Source organism: Tachysurus vachellii, chromosome 3, assembly GCF_030014155.1.
Source record: "Tachysurus vachellii isolate PV-2020 chromosome 3, HZAU_Pvac_v1, whole genome shotgun sequence".
NCBI classification, from domain to species: Eukaryota; Metazoa; Chordata; class Actinopteri; order Siluriformes; family Bagridae; genus Tachysurus; species Tachysurus vachellii.
In genome coordinates this window covers 24,415,887-24,441,057 of record NC_083462.1, presented here as the reverse complement: position 1 = coordinate 24,441,057, position 25,171 = coordinate 24,415,887, and the positions used below count along the sequence as shown (strand labels likewise).

Below are 25,171 nucleotides of genomic sequence, written 5' to 3'. Positions count from 1 at the left end.
TTGTCTTTTGTGTGGTGTCTTATATTTTTTGTTTGGACTGTCTATTGTCCTTCACTGTCTTTTTGTCTTTGTCTTTTGTCGCACTGTTTGCTCCAGGTTGCACAGACACACTTTATGTGGCTAGGACTAACTTACTAAGTCCTTAGCTCTGTCTTTGTTTTATGTAACACCATGATCCTGGAGAAACGTTGTCTCGTTTCACTGTGTAATGCAACAGCTATATATGTTTGAAATGACAATAAAAGCTTCTTGACTTGACTTGACTTGGATATGAACACAATCTTACAGCAACATATTATAGAGAAAACACTTTTCTAGGTGTTCTTGTTCTCAAAGTACTGAAATCTGAAGTCCTGAAATCATAACAGATTACTTTCTGAGCCCTGCAATACACTTTATATACAGTATGTCTGTAACAAAACTTTTTGTGTGACATACAAAATTAGAAGAAAAAAAAATTTCATTAAACACGAAAAAATTAACAATAACTATAGCTATGTTACATAGAGATGCTGAAAACTAGTGAGCAGAGCACACAGGGCCATATGGTGTCGCGCATGCGCATTGACGCTGAAACGGTGACACTTTTATTTATTTATTTATTTATTTTTCCCTGAGAGCCGGTAGAGGGCTTGGTGTGGTCACGTGACCGGAATTAAAGATGTCTGCTACAGAAGAAGACACTGAGCTCAGAGACCTTCTGATTCAAAATTTGGAAAACAATGGCGTTCTTAACAAGATTAAGGTACTTATTTGTTGTTTATAAGTAAATGTAAACACACACAGTGTTGACTGTGGTATTCAGCCCAGCAAGTAAATGCTAAAGTTGTAGCTAACTTTGTTAGCTTAGCAGACTGAATGTCAACAAACCGTATCTATGGTGTTACCTGTCGGTTAACGGCTAGATTGTGTCCTCTACAGCTAGTTTGATTACTTTAAAAACACACATGTAAAAACTACTTCAGTGTTTAACAGAAGTAAAAACAAACGCTCATTAATCTCAAATATTGACTTAAGTCCCTAAAAATGAAAGCGCAAAAGCGTCTTGATTCACCCACCATTTTCTCATCACTATTGATGATGGTATTATGAAAGAAACCTGATCTGTTTGACGCACAGATGAACAGGTGTGTGTGTGTGTGTGTGTGTGTGTGTGTGTGTGTGTGTGTGTGTGTGTGTGTGTGTGTGTGTGTGTGTGTGTGTGTCTGTCTGTCTGTCTGTCTGTCTGTCTGTCTGTCTGTCTGTCTGTCTGTGTGTGTGTGTGTGTGTGTGTGTGTGTGTGTGTGTGAGAGAGAGAGAGAGAGAGAGAGAGCTGGAAATAATAAAGCGCTGCTGCATCAAACTCTTTAGCAGGTCACTGTCAGCACGTTGAACTGGACTTTTTTCCTGCCTCTGCTACTCTAACAGTAGGATATGAATGCTTTGTTTTCTTGGTGTAGAATTCTCTCTAGGTGAAACAGGTGAGTATGTATAACTGAAATGATTAGTCTAAAATAATAACACAGTACTTACTGTGCCATGAGATATAGATTATTTATGTCTGCAACTTAGCTTCAGGTTTTGTGACAACCCAAAAACACATACACAATAATAAAAGCAAAATGAAAACTGTCTGAATTAGGCCTTTACAGTAATAATAGGGAAATATTAGTTAATTAAACTAAGACCCAGTAACTAGCTGTGTTTCACAGACCATCTTCTCGTTCACTGTTGACTTGTCATCGTTAACGGTGGTATTTTGATTAAAAGGAATCTGATCTATTTGACGCTCAGACTAAAGGATTAAATGTGAACGGAGCCACTTTCAGAACAATGAACTGGATTTTTCTGCCGCTGTCTTTTGTTTAGTTTGTTACATGCCATAAATATGTAATGTACTTGACAAAATACAGAAATTGTGATCAGCAGGTAGTTGTACAGGATTGTGGGCAAACTGATCACTACAGTGGAAAATAGACCAAAGGAAAAATTGGCATTGAAAGAAGATTTGATAACGACAACAAAAAACATTCAACACAGTTTTTTTAAATTATAATACAAACTTTTTTTTTAGTCACTGAAGAACCTAAAGTTAACTACAAAAATTAATATTCACATGTTTAGAGCTTCTTCACTCACACTTTGAGAGCATGCATGAGCCCTGTATGGAACGACGTTGATGGAATACTATATATAATTTTATTTATTTATTTATTTACATGCACACATTCATACAGGTGATTAAACACTGTTTAACAGATTAGTGTTTGTTTGTCTATTTACAGGCTGAGCTTCGAGCTGCTGTATTTCTGGCTTTAGAGGAACAGGACAAAGTTGAGGTAATTAAATACAGTCTAACTTTTAACATTTTACACACTGTGAATGTCTAAGATTCTGAATATCTGTCATGTCTCGTTTTGGCCTCACCAGAATAAAACTCCACTTGTAAACGAGAATCTGAAAAAGTTTCTCAGCACTAAAGACGGCAAGTTATTTTTTTACTTAGCATTTTTTTTGTCAGTTATTTTGATTAACCAACCTACAAACACCAGTGTCTTAATTATTCTGTAATTCATTGCAGGACGCATTGTGACCAGTTTAATCACAGACTTTCTGCAAGTGTTCAATCTGGACTTCACCCTTGCAGTTTTTCAGCCAGAAATTAACACGGTATTACGATGTTTATTACTTCTAAGGAAAATTTGTGAGACTGGCTTTTATGTGGTAAGGAAATGAAATTAATCTCCTTTCCCTTCTACCGCTTTCATTTTATAAATGAATGATATTCTACGTGCCACCTTGTTCTGTTTTCTTTTTCTTTTCTTTTTGTTTGTCTTTAAATGTCTCGGAGGTTTATGAGTCGTAACGCTTTTTGCAATTGTGCAAATTCTCAAAGAATAGACTACATGATTGGTTGCAACAAAAACCTGATTGACATAGATCCTCTTTACTGTCTATCATATGAAATGGGCTATTCTTCATCATCATAGTCTTCCTTGTATATTACATCAATTATTTTTTTCTTTATCTATCTACCAGAAGAAAAAAAGAGCTCAAAAGTTCAATGGTGGCTGACTGAAATTCTCCTATTGCTTATATTTCAGCTATGTGATAAAAGTATAAAGCAAGACTAATACACACACAAACACAACTTGAGAACATCATGTGAACATAAAACAAAGTTCATTATTTGCTTACTCATTACTCACATTCTGGCAGCTGTATTAAAACACCTGCTCAGATGAGAAATTTGTGTCTGTGGAAAAAAATACAAATGTTGTGGTATACCAACATCCAGCCACTATGTGGGGACATCCCTACTGAAAAGCCTCACACCAATATTCAACTAACATGGTGCATTATCACGCTTAGAAAAAGGGCAAATAGTGAACATAATAAATTTGCACATGGTCAACAACGATACACAGAAAATGCTGCTGCATTCAAATGATGCTTGGTTGGTATATAAGAAGCCAAAAGTCTGCCAAGAAAATATTACCCACATGATTACACCAACTCCACCAGCCTGAACTACTGACACCAGGCAGGTTCATCAGCACACATGATATTGTAGTCACTATTCTAAAATTGCATAGCCTCCTCTATAAGAAAAAAAAAAAACAAACAAACTTTTTTTCCTACATTTCCTGTTTGCTTGATTCATGTCGTGATGATCACCTTATTGTTTAATTGAGTTGTTTACATTTACGGCATTTAGCAGACTCCCTTATCCAGAGTGACTTACATTTTATTTCAGTTTATACAACTGAGCAATTGAGGGTTAATTACCCTTGCTCAGGGGCCCAGCAGTGGCGGCTTGATGGACCTGGGATTTGAACTCATGACCCTCCAATCAGTAATCCGACGCCTTGATCACTAGGCTACCACATCCACATTATATTATGTCATGTCCAAGCATAAATTTGTATACATAAAAAGAAACTGCTGTAGCTCTCTTTATATTCAGTGATTTAATTCTGCAGGATTGCATATTGGTTTTTCCTCTGTTATGCTCCCAGTAATGAGTGTAGGTAATAAAACCATACCAACTCAACACACACAAAGAAACAAAACTAAAGCATCCATTATTGACGTAAATGACAGACGAGTGAGAAGTTCTTTAGTTCATCACACAGATTTCCCACTGCACTTTATAATAGAAACATTCTCCTGCCTTATATTGTGTGTATTGTTCCTACAGTGAAATGAAGCAATGCTTTCTATAGCATGTGGTAGTCTGCAGTATGTTTGGTGTTTACTTCATGGCTTACAGGACACTGCCTCCTAGTGGACACACTATTATCACATTATGTGGGATTATGAAGGCTTCGCCCCAGACATCAGTGTCATGCTCAGTTTGAGGCCTGCTTTCACTCGTCTGAGTTTCGCTCCTGCTTCCTTTGTCTATCACGTGTAAATCCCATGTGAATCTAATGTAACATGCTTCAATAGTTCAGCTTTTCTCTGTTCATACCTACTGAAAGCTGCACACCTTCAAATGGATTCTTGTGCTCGTTTTAACTTCACCAGCAAGCCTCACTTTTGTTTAAGTGGGTTTTTTTGTTGTTTTTTGACATGTGTTTTACAGTTTCTGGTATAATTGAAACAACAGTGGCTAGAGTATTGCTTTCTTTTTTTTTTTAATTGTTATCTTGATTCATTTGTTTTTTTATTTTTGTGATGCTGATTCATCAACACAAACCAATTTAGTTTCAGTGGAGTTTTTATTTAGAGATCATAATAGAGTTTACTTGTGCAAACCTTCCCCAATACACAAACTGCATATTGGACGTTTTCTTCCATTATTATTATTTTTATTTTTATTTTTTTTTCATTTCATTTTCATAGAACAATCACATTAACGTCACAATGTCAGGTGCATCATTCAGTCAAATTCTTTTTTCCATACTATACTATCCTCAACAACAGTGTTTAAACTTATCGCACTCTTAGTTCCTGACCTAGTGAACTAGTATGAGGATGTAAGATAAGATAAGAGAAATTTTATTGATCCCACAGTGGGGAAATTCACTTATCACAGCAGCTCATTGACAGTTAAAACACAGGTATTAAAGACTTACAATAGGCAGAAAGAATATAAAGCAATATTTTAAAAACAAAAATGCACAATAACATCATTGTAATGCAGTGTTATAAAGTCTGATAGCCACTGTCCAATGGGCATCCCAGGACAGAGCTGGTTCTCCTAACTAGTTGTTCAGACTCTTTCTGTCATGCTCTGTACTGCCTCCCACCCAGTAGACTACGGCGTAGACAATTGCAGAGGCCACCCAAGTATTCAAAAAATGTCCTTAATAATGTCCTGCACACTAAAAAGGACCCTAGTCTCCTCAGCAGGTGTAGGAGACTCGGGCCATTCTTGTACAGAGCATCAGTGTTATTCAGCCAGTAAAGTCTATTGTTTAAGTGGACACCTAGCCTAGTACTTAAACCTAACCACCAATTCAATGTCCAAGGCCTGGATAATCCCTGGTGTGTGGTGCGGTGTTCTTCATCTCTGATAATCAGTCACCATTTCCTTCGTCTTACTGGTGTTCAAGTGCAGGTGGTAACACTCACACAAGTCAAAAAAGTCCTTGATGATGTCCCTGTATTCTTCTTCATTTTTATCAGATACATATCCAACAATGGCTCTATCATCTGAGAACTTTTGGAGGTAGCAGCTGCTGTAGACTCACCTGAGACACAGTCACACAACCTTACATACTGTGGTCTCTTGGCGAGGCAGTTGATTGTCCATGTAGCCAGGTGATAATGCACCCCTGACTGCTCAAGCTTCCCATGCAGCAGTGCTGGCTGTATCGTGTTGAAAGAATAGGAGTCTCACAGTGCTCCCAGTGGTCTCCAGGTGTATCAGTGCCTTTTGCAGCGAGTAGATCAATGCTTCCTCCACATCGATGCCAGGACGATATGCAAACTGCAGTGAGTCAAGCACTGTATTTATTGATAGAGGCTTCGCAGCTCTTCAGTAAGTCGCTCTAGATAAGGGCATCTGTCAAAAGCCTTGAAAGGCACTGCGTATGAACTGTATAAATTCACTCAGATCATCAAACTTTAAGTCTTTTTGAAACGTGTTCCAGCAACCAAACATGACACACTTATTTGAAACACTTGTATTAGCAGTAATGTTTTTCGTCCATCCTGTGTTCCCTAGGTCAGTGGACTGGACAGTCGTGAAAGTTTGTCCAGGGAGTTTGGCTTCTCTGAATCTGAGGGGAATAAGAGCACACCTCTGCTCCTGGAGTTAATTAAGAGAGGAAGAAACAAGGAGAAACTCTCCATTTACTCAGAGGTGACTGTCGTTTCTGACTTGAGAAGAAAAATGAATAATTGCTGGAATAATTCTCTAACTTAGTCAAATGCATTGTCTGTCTCTCTCTCTCTTTTTCTTTCTTTCTTTGTCTCTCTCTCTATCTCTCTCTCTCTATTTCTTTCTTTGTCTGTCTGTCTCTCTTTGTCTGTCTCTTTCTCTCTCCTCATTTTTCTTTCTCTATCTCTTTCTCTCTTTGTCTGTCTGTCTCGTTCTTTCTTTCTTTCTTTCTTTCTGGCTTTCTTGTTCTCTCTCTCTCTCTCTCTCTCTCTCTCTCTCTCTCACTCACTCACTCACTCACTCACTCACTCACTCACTCACTCACACTCTCTCTCTCTCTCTCTCTCTCTCACTCACTCACTCACTCACTCACTCACTCACTCACTCACTCACTCACTCACTCACTCACTCACACACTCTCTCTCTCTCTCTCTCTCTCTCTCTCTCTCTCTCTCTCTCTCTCTCTCACTCACAGGCAGATCGGGACAGAACACGTATTCCCAAGGTAATTCCTCTGTACATTACGTATATAAAGACACATTGCTGGGCAGGTTTTTTTTTTTTGTGAGGTAAAACAAAGTGAAACCACAGATCAAACTAAGATGAACAAAACTTGTCCAGCAGACAGATCAAACTGAGATGCGAAGAAATTCTCCATAAACAGCTGCTGATTATTTGGAGTTAATCAGAGTACAGTGATGCCTCGAGATACGAGTTTAATTCGTTCCATGACCTTGCTCGTATCTCAAAACAATTTTCCCCATTTAAATGAATTGAAATCCCATTAATCCGTTCCAGCTCGCAAAATTCCACTCCAGTTGTTTTGTTTGTGTTTTGAATATGAAAAATGTACAGTACCTGTGTTTATAAATGACAAATATTGTATAAAAACATACAGTAGTAAAAGAGAATGTTAAAACAAATAAACTGGTTGTACTTTATGGAAGATGAGGGAGGAGTAAACAGGTGGAATTTTGTCTCGCACGTACACTTTCGCTTTCATTCACTTACTCGCTACTGTACACTCTTAATGCTACTTTATACTTAAATGGAACTTAACTAAACTTCACTAAAATTAACGAACTTAAATCAAGCATCGTGTTAGTTCTGGCAGGCCACGTCGTCAAGTGTGAATCAGCTGTTAATCAGCTGTCCACGACGCGCACCAATCCGGTTACGACATCCATATTACCCAACCATTTAAATTCCCATTCATAGAGCCGCTCTAGCGCTTTGCTGCTGCCGCGATCTAAACTCCCTCCTCCAACCCCGACTCCACCATGCCGGAACCTGTGTTCGTTGTACCAGTTTACGTCATAAATCTCCACATATTTTTCTCTCTCTCCCTCTCTCTCTAATTATTTAATTATTTATTTATCAATTCATTCATTTATTACTTTCCAAAAACACTTAAGCGAGCATATCTAATACTATGCATGATTAATGGTTCTGTTATACGGGGGGTCTATTCTATTTTCGCTGCTTTCTCCGCTCTGTCCGTGCATGCGCACGGGCGCGGGGATTCTTGCCCAGAACAGAACCATACTGCCACACTAACTGTATGCATATCATCTAATAAATTCTCTTTTGACAAAGTGGTCCTGACAGAACTGAAATTCTCTTAACTTAACTGAACTTAATTGCTACAATTTCTGTTTTCTTTACATTAATTTTGCTTAATTTTCTTCATCGCTTTTCTCTTCACTTGTTTTTGCCTTTTTTGTCACTCTTTCCTCACTAACATCTGCCGGTCGTTTTAATAAAAACCTGACCGGTCGGCACATCAAATGCAGTGTAGTCGCACAAGTGAAATTTTTTTAACGGATCCAACGCTTAAAACGGATCCGCAGATGGTCGGCACCTCACGCAGCCCCTTTGCGACTCTCCATAGGAAATGAATGACTTCCTGTTTATCGCCGTCGTTTGTCGTGTGCAGTGGAAAGGCGGCTTTAACCGAGTGAGACGCTGGAAGCTGAGGCGGGGGAAACAGCACACGTGGTTGTTGGGATCTTTGTTTCGGCAGCGGCGGCTCGGATGCTCGTATCTCAAAAATTTGCTCGTATCTCAAGCCAACAATTTGGTCGAATCATAGCTCGTATCTCAAAAAATTTGTATGTCAGAGCACTCGTATCTCGGGGCATCACTGTAATTTCAGCGATGACAGCTGTATGATCATTACTGTGAGATTGGCTTGAATGCGATTGGTTCTTTCTGTACACAGCCAAATCCCAGTTATAAAAGGATATGCAAACGTTTGCAACCAGGCCATGGTAACTCCATGGTAACTCCCCCCATTTTTCTTAAAATGTTATACGACTTTAATTGTATATGTTGTAATTTCACTTTGAGGATAGGAAAACGTACTGACATGATTCACTTTGGTTTCGTTTTTTTACATCATAAAAACATGCCATTTTTGACAGTTATAAAACACTTTATATGTCCATTATGCACATTCAACCTATTTTATACTCCTACAGCTTAGAGTTCCCACAACCGAAGTACAGTTCAAATTCATTGTTGTAATAAAGCCAGTTTCTCAACCCTGAAAGATGTGGTTGATCTTGGGTTGATTCGTCTCATGCTCTCTCTTTACCCCTACAGATTTGTGCCCTAGATGTATTTAGGTCACACAAAGGAAGGAGGAAGTAAATTAAGGTGTTTAGAATTGTCTGAATTCTGTTCAGCTACATTTTGCAAAACAACTTTGTCCTACTTCTGTGCATCTGGTATCTTTGCACTTCAGTGGCTTTACTTGTCATATGTCTGATTATTTCCTTGTGAAGTAATACGCAAATGTCTTGTACACTTTATATACAAAAAATGTTATAGACATTTATTTTATAAATTCTGCATTATTCAGTACAAAATTTGTCAGGAAAGGGTAAAAAAATCTTTATTTTTTTATTAATTGATACTAATTAATAATCTTAAGAGACCAACTTAGAAAAATTATAATGAAGGCTCCGGATTTTGCCTGCAAAATAAAATGAAGTAAGTGCGACAGAAAACTCTCTAGAATGAACTTTTTTCAGCTAATTTCCTTATAAAATTTATATTTCCACAAAGATTATACCTGGGATTATACCTGTAATTTAAGGAGAAAAAACACATCAGGGACACATCACATGAATTATACTTAACTTTTAGTTTAATATTGTTCATTGCCAATAGATTTAATTAGTTTTGTGTTTTTACACCAGTTCCGGTTGCTGTGAAGACTTTTTAACGAAGTCGTTAAAGCTGGTTGTGAAACTAGTTTACAGCTGCTTTTATACCACAGCGCTGTTTAGTCAGGAGGTCTTGATTAATTTTCTATCAGTCACATGAACTTTAACTATATTTCCAGCTGCAAGGCAAATCGTAGGTGTACATCAGTGTACTCATTTTGATACAGTTTTTTATCTGTAATAACGCCTTACTATAAGCTGTTTTTTTCTCTCTTTAACTTCATGAAATAGAAAGATGTTTATAACCGCTTTAATTAAAATAAAAATGTGCTTGTGCCTTTCTTAAATTCATTAAAAGGGGATTATTGGCAATTTGCTGTGCTATAAGGAATAAAACACTTCAACACGCATGCTGTTATAGAAAATAATCATTGCATCACACCAGCCTGATTATCTTCCTACAACAGCACGTCCGTAGGCCTTGTGTGTGTTTATTCCTTACATGAGAAATGTCTACAGCTTGTATTTCTATAACAAAAGACTGTTGGTTATTTTAGGAACTGTCTCTTCGTCAGATTGCTGAAGCACAAAAAAAATATGACTGCAAATGCAAGGTAATTCTGCAGCAAGCTGTAACTTCCTTAATGTCATATTTTAACAGTTCTTTTGTTTAGAAAGCTGTGTAATTCTCCTAATGTGATTTGCTGTGTGCCTTTTTTAATTTTTTACATTTATTTTATTTTATTTTTTTTCCTAGCCAGGATAAATAATGAGTAATAATGAGTTTTATTTAATATATTATGTATTATATATTGTATTTGTATTTTATATATCGTTATATATGTGCTTCTACTTGATTATTTACCCAGGATAGGAGTGGTGGTTTAAGCAAAGACGAAGTCATTGCCGTTTTCATAGAGCTTTTCCCCAGTTTTAGCCGGTAAGCTGCCACAGATTACACTGTACACCAAGAAGCCACAAGAGGAATTGGTAAAGTTGTTTATCTGCATCTTTATCTGATCTTATCGCTGACTCTCATACAATCTGTACGATTATGAAATCAAGTGTGTGAGGTTTCCACCACAACTTCTTTGTGGCCTTCTCTTTTGACTTCGCCTACACTGAAATGCCAACCATTTATCAATAAGCCTTTGAATACTAATATTTAGACACTTTTAATTAAATCCCCATCATCATTTAAGATATTCATATTCAATTAGCTATTCGCTTTTTTTTTTTAATGTGACTCCCATATTCATAACTCACCTCCAGTAAGAACAACAGTTAATAGCGTATTTTGTGTTTGTCCTGCTGCTAAATGAAGAGGCATGCTGGAACAATTTGTGGCTGATGAACTCAGAGCAAAAGATACTTGTGAGTATACTTGTGTGTGTGTGTGTGTGTGTGTGTGTGTGTTACACATGGTGGCTGCAGTATGGGTACTGAGGTTTTCTCTCAATTTTTTTTTGCCCTAGCTGTAGACTTTCAGGAATTCTTGGGGCTAATCAAACAGCTTTACTGTCAGTGCAGAAGTCTGGTAAGTTCACTTATTATTAAAATTACAAACTAACAGTTTAACAACATGTAGAATTTATATTAGATTTTAAAGCCACAAATTTTTGAATGTACAGTGTAATATATATTGCTGATATTAATTTCTGACAAGCCGCAGGATTACTTTCTTATTACTGATAGATTTCAGCTGTGTCTTGGCTTTCCATGTCTATTTGCACCTCCCTTTCTTCACATGTTCAATGTGTTTTCATTCGATGTTGTTGCACATAAGTTAATTTCTGAGTTTATTTGTTTTGTTTTTTTTATGGATGGATTGCTTAGGTTGTTACAGACATCTGGTGAAAATTTCAATACTTGGTTGGGGCTCTTTTTGCTTTAATTACTGCCTCAATTCAGCATGGCATGGAGGTGATCAGTCTGTGGCACTGCTGAGGTGGTATGGAATCCCAGGTCTCTTTGACAGTGGCCTTCAGCTCATCTGCATTTTTTGGTCTCATTTCTCATTTTCCTCTTTACAATACGCCATAGAGTCTCTATGGGGTTCAGGTCTGGTGAGTTTGCTGGCCATTAAAGCACACCAACACCATGGTCATTTAACCAACCTTTGGTGCTTTTGGCAGTGGGGTGAAGAATCCTGCTGGAAAATGAAATCAGGATCTTCTAAGCTGGTCAGCAGAAGGAAGCATGAAGTGCTCTAAAATTTCTTGGTAAACAGGTTCCGTACTTTTGGTTTTCTTTTGGACCAACACTAGCAGATGACATTGCACCCCAAATCATCACAGACTGTGGAAACTTAACACTGGACTTCAAGCAACTTGGCCTCCAGACTATAGGACCTTGGTTTCCAAATGAAATACAAAACTTGCTCTCATCTGAAAAGAGGACTTTGGACCACTGGGCAACTGTCCAGTTATTCTTCTCCTCCTTAGCCAAGCTAAGACGCCTCGGACGTTGTCAATGGTTCAGGAGTGGTTCAACAAGAGGAATATCACAATCTGTTTGTGGACCCTAGCCTCAGTCCATGCCTTGTGAAGTTCAACCAAATTCTTGAATCGATTTTACTTGACAAGCCTCTCAAGGCTGCGGTTCACTCTGTCGGTTGTACATCTTTTTCGTCCACACTTTTTCCTCCCACTTAACTTTCTGTTAACATGCTTAGATACAGCACTCTGTGAACAGCCAGCTTCTTTGGCTAAGAATGTTTGTGGCTTACTTTTCTTGTGAAGGGTGTCAATGATTGTCTTCTGAACAACTGTCAGATCAGTAGTCATTACAATTGCTACAATTGCATAAAATCATTACAATTAAAAGTACCAAAGACTTAAACTACTTCAGTCTGTGTGTACTGAATTTATATAATACACGAGTTTCACTATTTGAGCTGAATTACTGAAATGAAAGAACTTTTCCACAATATGCTTATTGAGATGCACCTGTATATATAATGTAATATAACTATATATTATTATTTAGGAATCTTTAAAAAAATCTGTATTATTTTGTAGGTTGCCAGTGATGGGAGTGCTGGAGTTCACTCTGTGAGTAAAGTTACTGAGGAGAAGATCAGTTCATCACCTACCAGCAAGGTTAGATCATTTCGAGTCCATTTCCAGCTGAAACTTATGTCCACTGTCTGTTAACAGATCGGGTCTCATGGATGTGACAAGTGTGTTTTTGACAGTCTTACATATTCCTTCACATCATCATTCGTTAGCGCTCTTAATCCTATATGCTTTAAATGATACCGTTTAACCGTAATATTTAGAAAGGACTGGTTGCGTTTATCGTATCAAAGGCAAACATGTCTTTCTTTGTTTGTCTCATAATGCACAAAGGGGCTTCCCCTGAAAAAGCTTAATTCTCATTTCTCAGCTCTTCATTTTTTTAATAAATTCTCAGTGACTAGAAAGCCTACATTCTGTCTGAACGTTTTGTCCGACTGGCCAGAGATGTAGACGTCTGTGTGTTTTAATCAAGCCTGTAGTTCTATTGTAACTACTACAACTCCATTGCACTGTAATTCAGTAAGCCACACAATTTCTGAAATTGTTGACATATTTTAAAAGAAAGGTTTATAAAGTAGATAAAGATCTTCAAGTATCATAGCTCAGCTCAAAAAGGCAGCCCGAATATCAAGACTAAAACTCATTCTAAATAGAATTCTCTTTAGGATAACTATTGTTCTACTATTATAACTATGTAGTATATGAATGTAGTATTGTGCAGATTTTATTTATATGCACACCGCAGATATGTGAGGTGAGGAATTTCAGTAAAATATGAGTAAAGTACAGTCGTGTTTTGGCATTTGGGAACTTAGCTCCATTAGCAGCATCTTCTGTCTTTATTTTATGTTTTTTTTCTTTCTTTTTCATTTTTTGTTCCATTTACACTGTGTCTGTCTGTGTGCCTGTCTCTGTGTGTTCCTGTCTGTGCATGCGTGCGTGCGTGTGTGTGTGCGTGTGTGTGTGTCTGAGACATTATCGGTCTTTTTTTGTTGTTTTTTTTTTTTTCCTTACTGTGTGTGTGCGTGAGTTTATTACTTTTTATTACAGCTGAGTGAGTTACTTCAGGTCCGGGTACTGAGTGCTGATGTTGGTTAAACTTGTGTTCTCATATTCAGATACCCAGGTATAAGGGATTTATAAAGGCCAGTGCAGCACAGGAAGAGCCACCTGGGTTTCAGGTAAAGCAGGGTTGGAAATGCTAGCACAAGCCTCTCGCACCATCTCATCCTGTTGCTTTCTCAAGTAACAAAAAAGGAGCTTGGATAGTGTTCACATGGGTGCAGAAACTGTCTGCCAAATCCTTTAAGCCTTTTCTGTCACTCTGTTCTACCCAAATCACACAAACATGGAAAACACGACTAAATTAATGCAGCCTTCCCATTAGCACAGGAAATGACTCAGCGCTCCAAACAGCTGCTTCACTTACATAAGCCTTTCAGCTTCCATTAATCAGTGATTCATTTAACATGACTCTCCGGTCTCAGCTCTGTATGAATCAGCATGATGTTCAGCTTGTGGCCTAGTTTTAATAATGCACCAGAAACAGTGGCCATGTGTAGGGTGTGTTCCTGTTCTCATGCCCAGTGTTCCTGGCATGAGCTCCAGATCGAGCGCAACCCTACCCAGGGTGAAACAGTTTTTGTGTGTGAAGAGCATATACAGTGTTAATACTTATTAAGGATACTCATCCCAAGTGGATAACACATCTGGACTTAATATAGAAGTGTGGCTAGGAGATTTCTTTCTCATTAGCATTTATTACTTTTTATTCATGTCATGTTTCTCTGCATTACATGTTCTGGTTACTCATAGCTGGATATTTTTTTCTGGGCCAGTTTTGGAGATGACAATTGTGTAGCCTACTCTTCTTGCTCCTGACGTCACAGGCAGCATTTCAAAGTCCAAATGTCAAAATGCCATTTCATTTGAGAATGTGCCGACCACCTTTTTTTTTTTTTTTTTTGGTCTATTTAATCCTTGATTGATTCAGCACTGGCAGTTGATCAGTGAATTGCATGAAGCCACATTTCATCTCATTCCACCCACAGCATTTTCGCTTCCTTATTCTCCTTTAAGCTAATCTCATTTAAAGGTTCAGAACAGCTGAAAGACTTTGGAGTCTAGTGGCACCTCAGGCTCTGTAAACAGATAAAAATCAAATGATGTGAACCATTGATTTCCAACCATTTCGTCCAAGGAGGCATCTCTGACTGACTTCTCTGTTATCGATTCCAAAAGCACCTCGGCTTATTCCTACATTCAGGTGTTCTAGCCTAGATGATGCTCATGCATGAGTGTTGTTTTATTAAGCTGGCGCTCTATTCGTTTACGTTTCGAATACCACTATCTTCAGCTCAGATTGCTAACCATACATCTCAACTGATTAAAAAAAGTGTTAAATGTGTAATTAGCACAGGAAATGTGTGATGTTTCTTTGGTGCTTCTACCACAGGCTGGAGAACCACCAAGTCACAGTGAGTCACTGATCTTTCAGAAGAGCAGAGCTTTTGTGGCCAGTGAAGGGTTTATAACCAGCAGAAACGAACCCTCGGCCCTGAGGAGACCTCTAGACCTGGGCCTGGAGGACGATGATGAGGAAGGGGACTCATTCTTTGATGATCCTCTTCCGAAACCTCAGAAAACCTATGGCTGGTAAGAACAGCTATTTGGAACAAATTTTTCATCACTGTACAATAATCCTCATATCAGCAGCATGTTTGAGGTTTCAGCTTGTTTGAACAGACATGTGTTCTTTTACTTTTAAATGCTTGTAAATGACACAGCTAAAAAAAATTCACACTCTATTTTTTTAATGACACCCATTCCATGTAGTAACTTGCATTTATAAGAGATTTCTAAACCATTTAACTTAAGATCAAAGTGCATTTTTATCATTAAAAGTAGTAATGTGTTTTAAGAAGCTTTGCTTCTGTTTCATTAGAGGTTTTTTCATCAACTGTTGCTTTATTTATCATGCCTTCCTTACATGCATTTTCTCTTTTATTGTGGCATCACTGCACTGGGGTACAGTAGTTTACCCTCCACTGATAAGCCATACTCAGGGCAGAGACTTTCTGAAAAGAGCTTTAGTCAGAAAGAGTAAGTATTTCCTTTATTCTCAGGGTGCATTAGTTGCTTCCACCAGCTGACTCTGAGCTATATGTCTGATTTTTTCCCCATCAGTGCTCCTGTCAGCTCTTGGTGCTTTTGTATTCCAGCTCTGTTGTCTACTCAACCTCGTCCTTCCTTTCCTTTGTTTCTCCCTTTTTACATGTTTCTCCCGTTCTGTCGCTGCCTGTCGTCTGTCTCTGCTTTCTCCCCTGGTCCCGTAAGGATCCAGCACTCGCAGAGGGAGGAGAGCCTGGCAGGGCCGTCCTTCTCCAAAATGAGGAGGGGTACTAGCCTCAATGAGTGAGTGTGCATGGAGTGATCACACTGCCATTCTAGCCCACTGCAGCCATCTTACCCATGGGTGCAAAACCAGGCTCTCTGGCCCTTTGGTGCCATGGACTCATCATTAGTGCATTATAAATCTCTTGATTTTAAAATGGTGTGTTGTTTGAATGAATAATATAAATTATGCAAGCTGATGACCTGATCCTTTTTGGTTCATCCTGATCCTTTTTGACCTTTTTCTCGTCTTCTGCACATCTGTGCATCATTTTAATCTTCAATGTGTATTGCTGCTCTTGTGTGTGTGTGTGTGTGTGTGTGTGTGTGTGTGTGTGTGTGTGTGTGTGTGTGTGTGTGTCCGCACACTCTGTCTGGCCTCAGTTTGTCTGCTATTGGCAGTGACACTGAGGGTGATGGAGAGGACATGTTCTCAGATGCTGAGAACAAGCCCAGCACTAACTCTGAGCCCAGGTGAGCCAGGCTCTGCTCTTCCTACTAACTTTCTCTTTCCATTTCTCCTCACATGTTACAGAAATCCATCCCACCTGTTAATAGACATGCCACAGTCTCTAACTGTCTGCTGTCTCTCTGTGCCCTGTAGGAGATCAGGATCCACAAAGCCAGTTGGTTTAACTCCTTCACTCCTGTCCGATACCTCACTGTTAAAGAGTGCAGAACACAACCTAAAAGACACTGTCCCCAGTAAAGATGGTACGAAAACAGGCACATGCCTGGAAATCCAACTACTCGTACATTGTCTGTAGTGGAATTGATCAAACTACAATACTCTAAACTCCTGTATATTTATAATCCCCAGACTTTCATTAATGTCTTTACTTACACTAGCAACTGCTCCTAAAGCATCCACTCACTATGTCTTACAGCTTATTTAATCCTTACTGCTTAGACAGTCGCATCTTAAAGACATATATTTAGACAAGTATGAGATCAGAACTGGAAATTAAGCTGGTTGTTGTAGCTGATTTAGCAGAAACTTTAAACTTAAAAAAAAAACACTTGTGGTAGAAAATATATAGTTCGTCTTTTTTTGTTTTTGTTTTTGATATGGTTATATGGTTAGAAATATTTGTATTTATACAGTAGTGTATTTCTGGTTGTATTTCTGTATTTTATGTGTTTATATATGTGTTCATGATGCATATATACAAAATTGGCATTTTGGGCAGTATGGTTCAGGTTAATTGGACAAGTCCTAAAATACAGTAACTGGAGAGAGGAAATTGAAAGGTGCTTAAACTAATCACTGATGGATTAAATGTGTATTGAATGCTGGTTTTATGAAGCCTGGTAAGAAACTGGAAATTGAGGCAGACAGGAAATCTAGAACCTTACTACTGTATTCATAAGATCATAAGAATAGATAGGTGGGTATGTGGGTTGGTTGGTAGGTACTTACTTACTTACTCCCTTCCTTCTTTCCTTCCTTCCAGTATATACATGTAGATACAAAGATTTTACACTGTACAAAACTATGCAAAATATACAGAAGAAATATTCAATTAGATACACAAAATGTACCAATATATAAAGAGATGCAGATTATGTATGAATTGATGCTTATTACAGCTTGATGTTGGTGTTTCTTTCTCTAAATCCTTTGCTGCTTCTGCAAGACTGCAAACGTGTTAGATTGCAATCATGCTTTTACTAGCCATTTAAGAATGTTCAAAAGTTACAGTTGAGTGAGTGTTAAGTCAGAATGCATGTATGAATGCATGTACCCTGATAACACATCTTGCAACAGATTGACACTGTGGTTTTTAACATTCTTGTTTTGTTTTTTTCTCATACATGCATTAGACTCTAAAGAAAAGGGCCTTCAGGGTTTAAAAACTCTGAATAAGAAAGCTGGATCCCCTCTGCCCGGTGAGAGATTTTTCATTCTTATGCTACATTTAGTGTAAGATTTTTGTTTTGTTTGTTTATGCGTGTTTTATTTTTATTTTTTTAAATATGTAGAGCATGTTTATAGCGTTCTGTTTTAAGACGCCTCCTTTCGTTGTTTCAGCAGACGAAGAGCTTGATTACGATGATGACTTCAACAGGTTAAGTTCATTCTGCTCTGTATAGCCTGTCTTCTAATATTTCCACTGTGAGACATGAAAGTGAAAGAAACTGATAAAATTGAAATAAGTGATTTAAAAAAAAGCAGAGGCCCATTAAACCAAATTGAGTTCACTTAAAGGAATGTTTGTCATTTAATTTGAGATATTAAAAATAATTTAAAATAATACATAATTAAGTATAAATATATGGTAGCTATAAATAAAGAATATATATACGTGTATGTGTGTGTGTACATATATATTACATATATACATGATTAAAAAAATTCTGATCATTTATATATATATATATATATATATATATATATATATATATATATATATATATATATATATATATATATATATATAGAATTTAGAATATATCAGAATTTTTTATATATAGACATATATTTAAGATGATTCATATGAATTTTATTTTTATTTATATATATATATATATATATATATATATATATATATATATATATATATATATATATATATATATATATATATATATATGATCAAACAAACAAAATTATACAAACTAATATTAATGTTTAGGGTTCTCATGCAGAATGGTGCAAGTTGTTAAGAAAAAATAAGACTTTTATTGTTATTACTATTAACAGCTTGTTGTTTTTATTATTAAATGGCTTGTTGATAATAATAAAATAATAATAATTAAATCAGATTAAAAGAATGAATCAGGTTAAATATCTCTTATTGGGCAAAAAACTGTTATCTTTTCTTTACAAGCTCACAAGTGATCTGCTCACAACACACACTAAAGTTGATCTAAGTAAACTTAAAAAAAAAAAAAAAGGGAACAACAAGTGATGCCAAGAACTAATTATAAAACATAAATGCTGTTTATTCGTAGAGTAAATCAATTGAATCATGGGTAAATTATGTCAGTCACCAAAGTCATCCAAAATCACATACTGTGTCAGGTACCTACTGCATTTGATTCAGTAGCTGATACATACTGATCAGTACATGTCTGCAATATAAATACAATCCAGACATATTGTATCCATCATGTTGGCTTTGTTAGGTGACATATGATGCCAGATTAACCACCAAAAAAAAAGCAAATGTTTATATTTTTTTTAATTGACCCTTCAACAAGTTACAATTTACTCAGGTATTGTTAAGCAAGTATTTCCACCGACTCCACACTTTAGAATCTTAGCAGAAGAAATCGATCATCTGGGAATTTCTTGCCTACTGGTTTATGAATACTGAGACTCTGGACATATCAATACTTTGTCATTTTTACGTACTGAGCTGTAGGATAGTATGGATATTCAGGAAAGTAGGATATTCAGCTGTAGCTGATGTGCTATTATTTTAAAATAAACCACTTGTGGCATCAGATCATGCTGATGTTGATTGTTTTTCTATTACAGCCTGCCCCTAAGTGCAAAGTAATTTAATTATATACTAGTTATATTTCTTTATTTATTATTATCATTGTAGATTGGTGATGCTCATGTTTTGTCCTTTGCAGCTTAAAAAAAATAATAGTTTAATAAAATAATCTGAGTGTGTAGTTTAGTTAGTTTGAGTGAACTGAGTGTGTAGTTAGTTTTTGTAGTGCACAAATGAACAAAAGCAAGTAAAGAGTAGCAGATTGACTCAGCCCAAAACAGTAGACTCCTTTTGTTGTTATTTGTTTTATTAAAAATAAAAAATTCTCACTTACCCTCCAATTCTTCCACAGTCACAACTCAAAGACTGAGCTGAGCATCAGTGAGGAGATCGAAGAGGCCTCCATCGAGGGACCAGATCTCAGTGACAGGGTAACTCCTGATAAATCTCCTTCATGTAGGCTCTTAGTGTAGCTTTATTAAGATGTGTAGGTGGCTCTTACAATACCAGGTATTGTATGACAAGCAGTAACACAGCCTGACACCTGTACGAGTGTGTTGTGGTTCTCTGCAGCATAACAGATACCAAAGCTTCAATAATTAAAGTCTCTATTTCTGACTCGTCTGTGTCTCTTCCTCCAGCTTGAAGAGATCACTCAGGATGTGAGCGTGTCTCAGACGAGTCAGGCTGCAGATTACATGGAAGACGTGGCGTGACAAGCACTAAACAGCTCATCCTCTTTTTTTTTGTGTATTTATGTAATTGTGTAAACTACATGTCAGCAGTTCCTATTAAAACTCGATTGTTCATGGTTGAGTTCCTTTTTTCGGTGGTTTAAGTATTTGCTACGTTTCAAACCTGAAACGTTATTGATTTTTGGTGTATGAAATGCATCAACCGTGTAAATTAGCCCAACATTGCTGTGTACATGTGTCTATAAAGCTAAATGTGGTGCTGGATAAGAGATCATAACATCAGCCAAGACATAACACGGCGATGATATTTAAAAGACTTCCAGATTGAATCAAAGACTCCACCTCATTCAGGTACGTGCACGCACACGTTGTCGAGCGTACAGTCTCGCACATCAACAGCTGTGAAGCAGACTTGCAGCAAGGCAAGTAGGCATTTTTGTTTCCTCTTTGCTTGCTTTCATGAGAATTTTTTATTTTTCATCTTGCAATAGATTGTTGTTGTTTTTAACACTGAATTAGACTCTAAAACTCTAGACGTCTTGTGCTTACACTAAGTCTAATTAAGCTCCTAAGTTTGTGTTTTTAGCTTATTTTTTTTTTTTAGCTTATTGTTTTTTTAGGTTATTGTTTTTTCTATTTATTTTACTATTAACTTAGTCAACAAAATTATTATTGTTAATAGGAAAATTGGGGTGTTCAGTCTGAAAAGGAATAATGGTCTATATTGTCAAATTTTTAGCAAAACCCATAAATGTTGGTTTTGCGACTTGTTTAAAAGACTCCATTTGAAATTTAAACCAAACATATTTTTACTACATGTATTCATTTATCTCATTTATCAATTAGCTCTATACATTTTTCCACTTTAATTACCAGCAAGAAAAAACATGGAAGTTTCTAACAGCCTGAAATAATCAATTCAAATCAAATCAATAAGCAATATAATTTAAAAAAAATTAGGCTTCATTTTAAATGTGTACTTGATTGTTGGCTTTTTTTTGGAGCCTAATTTCTCTTTATTTTTGAACTGTCTATGCACAGAACATAATTTGACATTTAGTAGTTCTTGTTTTTTTGAGTATTTGAGGTTGGGATTAATCATCACGGTTTCAGTCGGCTGCTTTAAAATGTGCAGGTGCTGATCTGTGGTAAATGTGTATTTCAAAAAAAAAAAAAAGCCAATAGCACACAATCCTGTGGTTTTAACCCATCATGGGTTTTGCCTTATTTGGGACAATTTATCTAAAAACTGGCAAAGGAATGCAATGCCAAAGCACAAAAAAAAAAACATAGTTCTCTGTGAGTTCTGGTACGCTGAATCCTTACGGTAAAACTCTGAAAATTCTTAAACTTTATATATAGGTCATTGAGACTAAATCTTGACTCATGGCTCTTGGTGGCTTTTATAACATGTACGTGACCTGATTCCTGCTAATTTCCTACTTTTGCATTATGAAAATGACAACTTAGTTCAAAGCAACAGTAAACCTTCAGATTTTTCATCATGATTACACAAGGTGCTTTTTGACATTGTGTGTACCACATTGCCTAGTTTAAAAATGACTTTTTTTCTCCCTTGCGTCTTTTCCCAAACCACTATCGCATATTAAAGGTGGTTTTGTGTTTAAGCTTTTATATCCATGGCTTGAAAATTTTGTGTAGGTTCAAAATCCAGGACTGCCCTTGAACAAGAACCTCAGTTCCTAGACTTGGATCATTCAAAGAAATTTAATCAAATCTGAAAAACTGAGAAATGTAATAATTCATTAGTTTTTTTGCATTATGCGGTTATGGGGGGAAATTTCTCTGACAAAATGAATAGGTAAAAAGACAAGGACAGTCATAATTGTGTTAACTTTAGTTAGATGTTTTTTCCCCCTCATATTTTTTATTCTTTTCTCCACAGTATCAAAAGATAAACATGACTATGGAATATGCAGATGAAAGCAACTGGGAGAGTCCATGTGAAATGAATAGAAATTCATTGAATAATAATGTTAAGTACTATCTCCAATACTATGTGCACTCACTTATCTGCATTGTGGGATTTATTGGCAATGTCCTGGTGATCCTTACATATGCTTTCTACAAGCGCACCAAGTCCATGACGGATGTTTACCTACTGAACGTGGCCGTAGCAGATGTCCTGTTTGTGGTGGCTCTGCCTCTGCTCATATTCAGTGAGCAGAATGACTGGGCTTTGGGTGATTGGTCCTGCAAGCTGTTGCGTGGCATCTACAGTATCAACCTCTACAGTGGCATCCTACTGCTGGCTTGCATCAGTTTAGACCGCTACATGGCCATAGTACAAGCTCGCCGCTCTTTCAGGTTCCGCTCGAGCATGCTGATCTACAGTTACTTTATCTGTGCATTTGTCTGGATTTTAGCCTTGATTCTGACTTTGCCCACCCTCATCTACTATGAGCGCTACAAACCTACTGACTCAATGCAAACCTTTGACATGAACTTCACAAGTACTGAGGACTACAGCCAATGGATTACAACACATGCACCTCTATCAAGCCTGCACGTAGCGCAGCATGTGTGCTTCTTCCGCTTCAACGACAACGACACTGCAAAGCTCTTCAAAGTGCTAGTGCCGAGTTCTCAGGTGGCTGTTGGGTTTTGCTTGCCATTGCTGGTCATGGGCTTCTGCTACTCCAGTGTGGTATTTACACTCCTGGGTGCCAGAAACTTCCAAAGGCACAAGGCTGTGCGTGTGGTCCTGACGGTAGTGTTGGTCTTTATCACCTGTCATCTGCCCTACAATGCGGCACTGTTGTATGATATCATTTACATGTACTCCAATTCAGAGTGCATGGATCAAAACACCACACACCTGCTGCTGATCCTCACTGAAAGCCTGGCCTACCTGCACTGCTGCCTCAACCCACTTCTCTATGCCTTCATTGGAGTAAAATTCAGGAACCATTTCCGCAAGGTTGTGGAGGACCTCTGGTGCCTTGGGAAGAGCTACATTGGTGCAAGACGTGCGTCTCGGATGACCTCCGAGGCATACTTATCTTCCCGGAGGTCTGTGGACAGCACAGGGAATGAAAATGCCACCTCCTTCACCATGTAAAAAATTGGCTCTCCCTGGTTAACAGTTAATGCTGAGGTGTCTCTGTGTGTGTCTCTGTGTGTCTGTGCCTCTGTGTGAGTGTGTCTGTGTCTGTGTGTGTGTGTCTCTGTGTTTGTGTGTGTGTGTCTCTCTCCTTGTGTGTTTGTCTCTGTGTGAGTGTGTCTGTGTGTGTGTCTCTATGTCTGTGTGTGTGTGTGTGTCTCTATGTTTGTGTGTGTGTGTGTGTCTCTATGTTTGTGTGTGTGTGTGTGTGTGTGTGTGTGTCTCTGTGTGAGTGTGTCTGTGTGTGTGTCTCTCTCCTTGTGTGTTTATCTCTGTGTCTCTGTGTGTCTGTGTGTGTGTGTCTGTTAATAAAAGTTTAGTCATTGCAGAAAGAACGTTTTATATTATTCATGTTTTGTTATCCCTTTTTTGTACAATGTGTTTTAATATATATTGAAGTCTATTGTCACTTTATTTCATAAATGATATGAGCTTCAACTAAATAAATATGCCCCGCTAATTTTATTAGTAATATCTTCCTGCACCAGTGCAGTGTGCTGTGTGTTTGATATAGCTACTGCACGCACACACACACACACCTTTTACCTGTCTGGTTGCTGAAGGATACGTCCAAGGTACCAGTAAAAGGTCATTTCTGAGCAGATGATATTTTAGGGTGTGATACTGGGGTGAGTGCATCAGGACCAACAGCTTGCTGAGCTTTGTGAACAATATGAAGCACATCTGCAGCTACTGCTGGTGCACTGGACATGGATTTGAAATTATGTATATAAATATAGTGCGGGGAAAATTTAAAGAAAATGTTAGAGATATAAATAAAGGTAGTTGTAGCAGTCTCTTGACATGTTGGGAGTCTTTAGAACATAATCTTGTTTTTCTCTTGTTCTTGTTTTAATCAAGTTTACAGCTTAACCCAAGGTTTTATTAAAACTTAGTCTTTTTCCTCAAGGTTGCTATCCTATTGCAAACTAATTCAATAAACACCAAAAAGAAACTTTCTTTTTGCAGAGATAAATATCACATCACTAATACTTTAGGTCTGCTTCATGTGTTCACCTCACACGCTGTGACAAGATCTCTCTGAACGAATCAGATGACTGTACGCTATAAACCCCCTAAAACATCACCAGATAGAAGTCTACAGCATAAGGCAGATGGAATTTTCTTTTTACTTCATTTAGTTTTCAAGATTATGCCGTTATTAATGATGTCCTGTTGCAAATAAAAAAGAGCTTTTGCTGATTCATGCTGAAGATTTAGTCCTAATTTATTCCTCCCTCCTCACAAGGAGACCATGAACTATACCTTTGAAACAATTTAAGAACAAATACAGGCCCAGCGTTATTTCATATGGAGGGTCATGGGGGGTATAAGAGATTTGAGAAGTCTTTTCTGTCTCGTTGCTGCCACCTTTTGTTGCTTCAAGTACATGTGAAGCCCCAGACATTAGGGAATGATCTAATACTATTACTACTACTACTACTACTACTACTACTACTACTACTAATAATAATAATAATAAGAAGAAGAAGTTGTTTATTATTATTATTATTATTATTATTAAATAATATAATAATAATAAAGAGGAATGGTTTTTCCCCCATGTATTCACAAACATGGATTTGATCATAACTAATATTAGACATTCCAGTTCCTAAATAAGAGTTTCTCTTTAAAACCTATTCACTGAACTGCTAAGATATTTTTTTTATGAAGTTAATAGTAATGGGCGTGTAGGGGGCGGAGCTCTTACATATGGAGGCATGTCGTTATTTATGAATGAAACTCGACATTGATTGGCTGACGCTCTTAACAAATAAACCAATTATACCTATTGCAGAGCAGAATGCTTAGATGTGAAATAAATTCCTAACCAAAGGGCGGTTGCACCTACCAGGCCGGTTAGCTCAGTTGGTTAGAGCGTGGTGCTAATAACGCCAAGGTCGCGGGTTCGATCCCCGTACGGGCCATCACCTGTTTTCTTCTCTTAATATACCACGATTCATTCTACTTTTGATAATAAACGACACTTGTCAGTGATGGAAATCAGTG

At 37.4% G+C, this 25,171-nt stretch overlaps 2 protein-coding genes, 1 long non-coding RNA gene and 1 other non-coding gene across 10 annotated transcripts in view; 3 read left to right on the top strand and 1 right to left on the bottom strand.

Annotated features, from left to right (window-relative positions):
* The window catches only part of LOC132843218 (uncharacterized), a 30,861-nt gene extending 10,880 nt beyond the window's left edge, over window positions 1-19,981 (bottom strand). The window contains exon 1 of the long non-coding RNA XR_009648106.1: window positions 19,674-19,981. This is a non-coding gene — a long non-coding RNA (uncharacterized LOC132843218). The remainder of the gene's footprint in view (window positions 1-19,673) is intronic.
* cep43 (centrosomal protein 43) lies at window positions 620-20,155 on the top strand. Of its 7 annotated transcripts, none has more exons than XM_060866386.1 (20): window positions 620-745; window positions 2,265-2,318; window positions 2,410-2,464; window positions 2,561-2,649; window positions 6,155-6,292; window positions 6,786-6,815; window positions 10,038-10,094; window positions 10,350-10,420; window positions 10,805-10,854; window positions 10,956-11,017; window positions 12,501-12,581; window positions 13,619-13,681; window positions 14,956-15,155; window positions 15,534-15,602; window positions 16,296-16,367; window positions 16,498-16,607; window positions 17,718-17,783; window positions 17,926-17,962; window positions 19,692-19,770; window positions 19,981-20,155. In XM_060866386.1, exons 1-20 carry the CDS (start codon window positions 662-664, stop codon window positions 20,053-20,055), a joined length of 1,542 nt encoding a protein of 513 aa, XP_060722369.1. In that variant the 5' UTR covers window positions 620-661; the 3' UTR covers window positions 20,056-20,155. The 7 variants fall into 7 exon arrangements, with proteins under 7 accessions (XP_060722369.1, XP_060722368.1, XP_060722367.1 ...); XM_060866385.1 differs by having other exon boundaries at window positions 16,278-16,367; window positions 17,929-17,962; XM_060866384.1 differs by having other exon boundaries at window positions 16,278-16,367.
* Window positions 20,156-20,287: 132 nt separating this feature from the next.
* ccr6a (chemokine (C-C motif) receptor 6a) lies at window positions 20,288-24,372 on the top strand. Its single transcript, XM_060866391.1, has 2 exons — window positions 20,288-20,456; window positions 21,941-24,372. Exon 2 carries the CDS (start codon window positions 21,956-21,958, stop codon window positions 23,114-23,116), a length of 1,161 nt encoding a protein of 386 aa, XP_060722374.1. The 5' UTR covers window positions 20,288-20,456; window positions 21,941-21,955; the 3' UTR covers window positions 23,117-24,372.
* A 643-nt stretch (window positions 24,373-25,015) lies between these two features.
* trnai-aau (transfer RNA isoleucine (anticodon AAU)) lies at window positions 25,016-25,089 on the top strand. Its single transcript has one exon. It is a non-coding gene; the product is annotated as a tRNA-Ile (tRNA).
* Window positions 25,090-25,171: the final 82 nt, after the last annotated feature.